The sequence below is a fragment of the Symphodus melops genome (genome assembly GCF_947650265.1).
Source record: "Symphodus melops genome assembly, chromosome: 12".
Lineage (NCBI taxonomy): Eukaryota > Metazoa > Chordata > Actinopteri > Labriformes > Labridae > Symphodus > Symphodus melops.
The window spans coordinates 15,121,080-15,130,169 of NC_136702.1; the positions used below are offsets into that span (position 1 = coordinate 15,121,080).

A 9,090-nucleotide genomic window follows, 5' to 3' on the forward strand; every position below is an offset into this window, starting at 1 on the left:
CACATGTTAAAGGATCTCAGCTTCCTAAGTAATTGTACTCCTCGGGCGCTGTCCTCTTCCTTCTGAAGTCGATCACCATCTCTCTGGTCTTTTCAAAATCAGTTCAGAATCAGGTGATTTCTTGCTGTCCACTCCACAAAGTTAATCCACCAGCGGCCTGTACTTCTCCTCTTGCCCATAACACATACACCCCACCACTGCAATGTCATCAGAAAATGATGCGGGGCCAGAGTCCAAAGAGTTCATCACAGGGGGTAGGGGGGGAGGCAGAGGCAGCTGAAGGCTATGAACTAAACCAGTTGAAAAACAGGTTAAGCTCCAGGCTGCCTGATTGTTGCCTTTCTCTCCCATTGATTCCCTCATCCCTGTCCATACATCCCTCTCATGGTTCTGCTCCAGCTTTCTCTTACATGAATCCTTGCACTCCCTCAGCTTCTCCCTTAGATCGTGCTGTATCCTTCTGTGCCCCTGTTTCCAGACCTGAAGGCCTGTTTTGTTTTTGTTTTTTTGAGGAGGGCTTTCAGGTCACTGGTTATCCAGGGTTTGTTATTTGTAAAACAGTGGACAGTCAGGGCCGGTAGAGCAGTGCTTTCACAGAATGTAATGTATTCTGTGACGCAGTCAGTCATGCTGTTGATGTCCTCATCATGTGGCTTACAGAGTACGTCCCAGTCTGTAAACTCAAAGCAGTGATATGGCAGATGTTTGTTTCCTTCCTTGCTTCCTACTTCCAAAGTTAGCATACAGAAGGTCCAGTATTTTATTTTCTCTTGTTACACAGTTAACATATTGATAAAGACTGAGTAGTGTTTGTCCATTTTTACATAATTAATGTTGGTGAAGGAAAGCTGGTGAAGTTTCCAAACCAGGAAGTGATAAAGCTGCTCAGGATGCTCTGTATATTCTCTCTGTCAAATGTGTTGAGGATGTGGGGTGGGAGGACACAGGACCCGTTGATGGAGGGAGTGGTCTCCTTTGTTTACTCCTGCTGTCAACAACCATCTCTTTGGTTTTGTCCACATTCAGAGAAAGGTAGCTGAGTTTGACCCTCTTTCTGTCTGCTGAATCATTGTTCTTACTGTGTCATCAGCGATCTTCATGATGTGGTTCGTGCTGTGGAGTGCAGCACAGTCGTGATTCAGCAGGGTGCACAGTAATGGATTGAGTGCACAGCCCTGAAGGACACCAGTATTCAGAGCGGTGGTGGTTTATGATATCTTCAGCTTTGTTTTTATGTAGAAATCATTGTGGTCTTATAAAATAGAGTATATATTCTAAATATGATCACATTTGGGATGTGATGTTATCAGTGGTCTACGCAGGAGTTTTGTCACAGTTCAGATTAAATCCCTGCTTCCCTCCCACTTTCATCAACCAATGACTGATGACTTGCTGTGCGTAGGAGTGTATTTTGTTTATCTGTACTTCTTGAATTGGAGGAAGACAAATTGAGTTGAAACATTATTTATATAGCTCCAATTCATAACAAAAGTTATGATCCTACTACTTTGAGTGGTGGAAGATTTGTAATGTTAATCTTTGCTTAGTGCAACCGACCTACATTTATGTATTGTGTAACTTGCTTCTTTCATTGGTACTCCAGAGTAAAGTATGAGGCGTCTGTATTCTTCTGTCATTTTCAGTGCAGTGTTAAACGTGTTAGAGTTTATTTCTGTGTTGTATACATTTGATAGAAAAGAACAGAATAGCTTTGTTATTCCACTGTCCTTATCAGAAAATGCTCCAAAAGCTTAATTTGCAAGTTATACTTGTTGTTTTCTTGCCCATACTCTGCCTATACTATATATAAACGCCTATGTCAACTCTAGGTCATCTTTTCAAGCATCCTCATGTTAAAAGAAGCCTAAAGTAAAGTTTATCTGTCTTCCTGCATCTCAAAGCTTTCAAAAACATCAACTTGAGAAGCATCATTTACAATAAGGGCCTTATGTGGAGCCTCTCTGTAACTTGTTTTCTACAATACATCAAGACATTTTCAGTCATTATTTCTTTTATTTAGTTTAGTTTAATCCCTATATGTCAGATTACGAGTTACAGATTGAAGCTCGTTGTAGATAGTAATAGTTATAGAACTATTAGTTTATAGTTTAGAACTGTTATAACTACTTTGATATATGTTGTCAAGTGTTTAACATGCTGCCCCTTAAGTTAGGCTATTTTAGGCTTCCTCTTAATACATTAAATACACGTTTGTTAGACCTTTCTTACTTAACAGTAGGCTACACCGAGGAGAAGAATATGCTGACAAAACTTAACTTATCAATACATCCCTCAAATGGGAGCTTCCTGATGTGCAGACCAGATCTGTTTTTGTTGAGGCCTACCTGTTTTTGGTTGGGGTGGAACTGCATCAGATCCCATTAAAAAACAACTTGGCAAACATTCCCGTGGAAAAATATCAGAAGACAACATTTGGGGATTTTTTCGGGGAACACATGGGATAAGACAGAATGGATGAAGATGGACACACACACACACACACACACACACACACACACACACTATGGAGCTCACTGAGGTGTGTTACAGATGTTGTATGTAGAACCTATAATACAGTAAATAGTGAGGCTACTGCGTTATGGTTTAAATAAACACTATGAAGATGTAACACTGATTTTCGGCCACAGTGCGAAAAAGTGGCAGCAAAGCTTTTAAACATTTTTTAAAAAAAGTTGGCGCGTCATCCAGCCGGCGGTGACGTAAGCAGGATGTAAATAGAGTGCCTCGCGGCCTCCTCGCTCTTTTTCTCCCCCGTGCTGTAAAGGGCGGTATCCACTCGCTCTGTCTCCGAGAGATTTAACACCGAAGCGGCAAAATGATCATCTACAAGTGCATCATCAGTGGTGAGTAGATGTGTTTTCTGAAAAGTAATAGCATCTTTATAGTAGTAGTAGTTATGTTGGCATTGTTAATGATATGAGACAGACTTTGTCTAGCTAACTCGTGTGTCCGGCAGTCGGATGCTAAAGCTAATGAAATGCTAACCTTAAAGCGAACATGGTCCCCAGTTTAGTTAAAGCCACCATGTTAGTTTGCCGGTTTTTAATAAGGCCGGGGAGCTCAACATTCTGAACAGGGATCAGCTAACATGAAAATAGTTCAAAGTTGGGTGAACATTGACGATGAATATTTAGTAGTGGAGATGTTTATGTGACCGCTCAGGATATAAATGTAACATTAGTGACGAGATAAAGAAAAGTCGTAACGTGGCCTCGTAGTATCATGTAGCCTTTAGCCGCCGTCGTATTTTTAGGCTAGATTTGTTGCCGGTATGATGATTTCTTAGAAACGGTTTTCTTTATGGTCAATGCTGTCTCAAATAACTCAACGAAGATCTACTTTGCTGATCCTGTTTCTATTTCCAGAGGATGAGATGTTTTCGGACATCTATAAAATCAGTCTGTCCAAAGGCGGACTCTTCTATGAAGTTGAAGGAAAGGTGAGTGAATATGAGTTACAACAGCGATTAGTGAGAGTTGAGTCACACTGAGGAGGTTTTCGTCATCATGGTTGAAGCCTTGTGACACCTAAATGAAAATGCTGTCGTGTGCGTTCCCACAGATGTGTCTGCTCAAGGAAAAGCTCTGCTGAAATATAATCAATATGCGTTATTGAGTAATATGTATTACATTAATAGTGTTCTTCTATTCATTTAAACTCAAGTATGATATAATAAAGACGGAGAATGAGTGCTAATTGAGATCATCACAGTGACACACCCGTACCAGTTTCCCTGGTTAGGAATGCAGCCTCATGTTAGTCAGACTCGGGCCGTCATAGGGAGGTTCAGTGAATGGCTTTTGGCCCTTTCAATAACTTTCCATGAAATGTGTCCGACCCGTATAAACGTTTCACTGCCCTGTCGGGGAAACGTCGTGTATTCTCATGCTTTCCTTATTATGTTAAACACGGTGTCTGATATTCTTCTTTTACACTTCTAGACCATCACCAGGACGGAACAATTTGATGACTCTTTAATTGGCGCTAACGCCTCGAGCGAGGAGGCCTGTGAGACAGCTGATGCATCTTCCAGCTCTGGCTGCGACATCGTTCTTAACCACCACCTTCAGGAGACTGTCTTCAACAAGAAGTCGTACATGGCTTACTTGAAGGAGTACTGTAAGAAGTGAGTATCGACGCTGCAGTTGACCAGATACATGGCTGATGCTACGGGGAAATAACACCTTATCTGGTTGCATGTTCAGTATTAAGAAGAAACTGGAAGAGACCAACCCAGAGAGAGTGGAGGCATTCCAGGAGGCCTGCAAAGAAGAAATGAAAAAGATTATCGCAGACTTTAAAGACTACCAGGTAACTCTACAGATCAGAGCCGCACACGGCTAGCTGGAGTTTCTTTTTAACTCAGCTTCTATTAAACCATTTCTAAATTCCAGCTGTGATACATCGAGGAGGCTATCAGTGAGCGGTCGTCACCCTAGTTTATGTGGCGTGTCCAGCTCCACTGGCCTTTTCCTCCCTTTTTTTTGCCGATTCCAAATGTTGAATCAGTGTTGGTCGACGCGGTTGGGGGGGTAGGAGCCTCTCTGATTGGCTGTTTAGCTAAAAGTGACACAGGAGAGCCAGTGCACAAGAAGAAAAACAGAGGCGCCTCTACCACTAAGAAAAGTCAGTTTCGTTCGGTCTTCTTGGTGCTTCAGGGCGCGATTACATCGGCAGTGCGCGTCGTACTTGGCCACGATTGCCCCCTCGCTGCGCCATTGTCCCGCTGGCCCACTACGGCTCGTGGTCACACTTAACCAGGACTAAGCACGATTACCTCTTGTGCATAACGTCCAAATACAGCACATGTATAGCTTTGTTTTTACGAAGCGTGCTCAGCTTAGACTCGATCAGGGGGGGAAAGGAGAGAACACAGACTGACTTTGAGGCTTATTTTAAGTCACTTTATTGTACACTCACTGTTGATAATAGTCTAAGCACTGTAGGCAACACATTGTTTGCCCTTTATGTTGTGTTGTTAAAGTGGGACATGCCATGTTCTTAACGTTTGAGCCATGAGAAACTCGCATCCTTTAATTCCCCTGTTGTAGATTTTGAATCGTACCTTGATTTTCTGCTCTGTTGTCTCGGTTTGTGTAAACCATCAGTCCTGATTTTACCCGCCCTATCTCGCTGCAGTTTTTCACAGGAGAGAAAATGAACCCGGAAGGCATGGTGGGACTGCTGAACTACCGCGAGGATGGCATCACACCATACATGCTTTTCTTCAAAGACGGCCTTCTGGCAGAGAAATGTGTAAGTACTTCACTGAAGTCGAGTGTGGTGAAGCTGAACGACTTAAAAAAACCCAGCTGTAGCACAATATAAAACGATGTGCTTGTACAGTGAGAACACCACTGGTGTAAATATCATTGATGGCTGATTTGCATTTTGCCACTTTAGTTTTTTTTATATGCATTATGGCTGCCTGTTATTGAACAGTGATTTCCTTTAATCTTTTTTAAATCATTGTAGACTAAACCAAATCCATGTTTAGCTAAAGACACTTTAACACTGTTAGCGTAGCATTCGAAATAAGCCCTATACACAATGTAGCACTATCTTACAAGGTTTTTAGTCATCTGTGAATCTCCCACTTTTGAAATGCTTGATGGATTAATATAATTGAACACAAACTCAATGGTACAAGTAGCTGTCAGTATGTTGGTAAGCGTAAGCTTTCTCTGGGTTTGGATTTCAAAGACTGTTAATCGGTAAAATCAAAACTTTAACATGCTCTGAATATTTCCGTTTTTTTTTTTTTTTTTTGTCTTTCAGTTTCACATGCCTGAGTAAATGATTTACTGGACTAATGCGAAACTCATTGACTGTAATATTAAGCATCTCAGGGTGTACTGCTGCGTGTCTTGTATAGTAACATGTGCCTGTGTTGTTGTTTTTTGCAGTAACTACTGGGACCCACATCTGCTTTTAAATCGGCTTCTGCTTTCCAAATGGCCCCAAGAAAAGATCGATGGAGCACTATTTTGCATCATGCCCGAAGAGAAACATTCTTGTAAAGTTTCTTTAAGAATCCACATTATGGTCCACAGCACCACTACCAACGTAGGGGGAGATTTAAACATGATTGGTCACCGATTGCAGTTTTTAACTTTTCCTTCTGTGGCTTCTGCAGTGTTTGATTTTTGGCAAGACAAGTTTTGGAAGTAAAATAAAAAGGACGTGTAAGCTCTGACATGTTTTATTTTTTCTTTTCTCTGCAAACGGCTTTAACAATAAACTCAACAGGTTGACCTCAGACCTCTTTGTTGTGATGGTTGCCCTGAAAATGATTCAATTTCTAATGAAACCCATGGATATTTAAAAAAAAACCATACAGCCACTGTGTGTTGAGCAAGCCTTTACTTTTCATAGAATTGTTTATGGCTACATAAAAAGGCAGTTCTTTAGGTTTCAAATCATTGAAACTATTATTCTAGGCACCAGAGCTTTTTATGAATGTTTTCTCAATGCTTGGTACACTTTGAAAACATTAACATTGGTCATATATGGCTCATTGAACAAGCTCTTGTGTCAACATCAAGTATCTGAAAGCAGGAGTTGCACTTTGCACCTTTAATTGTTTTAAATGGATTTTTACTGTTACAGGAAAGTGACGTGCAGTAATATACACAGCTCAAAAAAGGGAGCACTTAACACAATGTAATTCCAAGTCAATCACACTTACATGAAATCAAACGGTCCATTTAGAAAGCAACACTGATAATTTCACGTTGTGCAAATGGAATAGACAGGAGTGGTTCTGAAGGGGGTGACCCCAGACCCCTTCTCGTTTTCGATGCTTTCTGGCTGATGTTTTGGTCACTTTTGAATGCTAGCAGTGCTTGCACTCTCGTGGTAGCATGAGACGGAGTCTACAGATAACAAATGGCTCACAGTGCAGCTCATCCAGGATGGCACATCAATAGAGGAGGCGTGGAGGAGGGCAACAACCCAGCAGCGGGACCGCTACCTCTGCCTTTGTGCAAGGAGGAGCACCACATGAGCCCTGCAAAATGACCTCCAGCAGGCCGTGCATGTGTCTGCTCAAACGCTCAGAAACGGACTCCATGAGGGTAGTATGAGGGCCCGGCCAATCTTGGTGTTCTCTAGCATTTGCCAGAGAACACCAAGATTGGCAAATTGGCCACTGGTGCCCTGTGCTCTTCAAAAATGAAAGCAGGCTCACACTGAGCACATGTGACAGATGTGAAAGAGTCTGGAGAACGTTTTGCTGCACTCATCCTTCAGAATGACTGGTTTGGCGGTGGGTCAGTAATGATAAATGACCCTCCATGTGCTCGCGAGAGGTAGCCTGACTGCCATTAGGTACCGAGATGAGATCCTTAGACCCCTTGTGAGACCATATGCTGGTGTGGTTGGCCCTGTGTTCCTAATGCAAGACAATACTAAACCACATGTGGCTGGAGTGTGTCAGCAGTTCCTGCAAGATGAAGGCATTGATGCTATGGACTTCCCCGCCTGTTCCCCAGACCTGAATCCAATTGAGCACATCATGGCTCGCTCCATCCACCAACGTCACAATACACCACAGACTGTCCAGGAGGGAGAAGACCATCCGCCACCTCATCAGGAGCATGCTCAGGCGTTGTAGGGAGATCATACAGGCACGTGGAGGCCACACACACACACTACTGAGCCTCATTTGGACCTGTTTTAAGGACATTACATCAAAGTTGGATCTGCCTGTAGTGTTTTTTTCCACACTTTTTTTGATTTTCATTGATCATTTTTGTGATCTTGTCAGCACATTCAACTATGTAAAGAACAAAGTATTTAATAAGAATACTTCACTCGTTCAGATCTAATATGTTATTTTAGTGTTCGCTTTATTTTTTTGAGGTCTGTTTAGTGTTTTCACAGCAGGTCACCTCCGACCTATTCACACAGCGATGGCAGAAGCTGCTTTATAGTGACCATCAGTGTTAACTAATTCCATTCGTACAACACCAACATAGCGGCGAGAACAACTTGGGTTCAAGCGTCTTGTCCAATGACACATCGAACATGTGGCTGCAGGAGCTGAAGGTCGAACCCTTTACCTTCTGGATGAGAGACGACGACTCAAAGATCCAAAGAAAACTGAACTGCAGTATATTCATGTGCATACAAAGACAGGGTGGTGATTCAAACTAGTCCTCTTTGACTTTGAGTGCTTTGAGAGAAGTTTCTGAAAAGTGACCAAAGAAAAGACCAAACTAACTTCAATGATTAAGATCAGCACATTAACTATTTCAACGGACTACATGTGGCATTCACACACTGATGGCAGAGGATGTTAAAGTGAAGTGATTGGCAAATCACTTAGTCACATTTGCACGCTGACGTTAATTCTACCGGGAGACTAGTTTGGGGCAGAGTGCCTTGCCCATGGACACTTGCACAGTGTTCACACTGCAGTCAAAATCAGATAACTTCAATCAGATTTGTTTCTGCCTATGTGACTCAGATCTTTGTTTTGGAGGTGTGAAAAGCACAAGTCACATGGACTCTGATCTTGTGCTACTCTCAGTTGTGTATTATCTGATTAGACATGGAGCTCCAACCAGCAGCCATCTAACAGCTTCTCAAAGATAAACTAAGGTTATTGAAGTTGATCAATTCCCTGATATTCAGTTTCTGAAGAGACCTGATGAGACGTGTATTTGTCTATCTTGCACCATGCCTGAAATATGAAAGTTCATTTTAAAGGTTACAAAAGATATTTCCTGATGGTGTTTGGAGTCCTTTATGACAGTCGACACACTTTTCATCTTAAAACTTTGTTAATCTTAATTGTCCGTAGAAGATGCTCAATGCTTTATTTCAACTTTCACATCACACAAGAATTTCAAAACTAGATGTGCAAATAAATAAATACAAGCTGTGAAAACAAGTGGCCAATTCAAAGTCTGACCATCATAGATTGATACAAGAGAAGTAGGTGCTTTTAAATGCTTGTTACATTACTATCTTCCATACAAACTATGCATAACAACTGAGTGTACAGTCAACACAGCTGCTCTTCAGATGGTTAAGAGAGATAAACAAAAAAAACCATTTGAACCA

General features: G+C 41.8%; 1 protein-coding gene across 1 annotated transcript; it reads left to right on the forward strand.

The window, feature by feature from the left end:
* Window positions 1-2,717: 2,717 nt before the first annotated feature.
* tpt1 (tumor protein, translationally-controlled 1) lies at window positions 2,718-6,280 on the forward strand. The gene is made up of 6 exons (XM_079357790.1): window positions 2,718-2,864; window positions 3,387-3,460; window positions 3,963-4,147; window positions 4,227-4,332; window positions 5,161-5,277; window positions 5,928-6,280. Exons 1-6 carry the CDS (start codon window positions 2,837-2,839, stop codon window positions 5,928-5,930), a joined length of 513 nt encoding a protein of 170 aa, XP_079213916.1. The 5' UTR covers window positions 2,718-2,836; the 3' UTR covers window positions 5,931-6,280.
* Window positions 6,281-9,090: the final 2,810 nt, after the last annotated feature.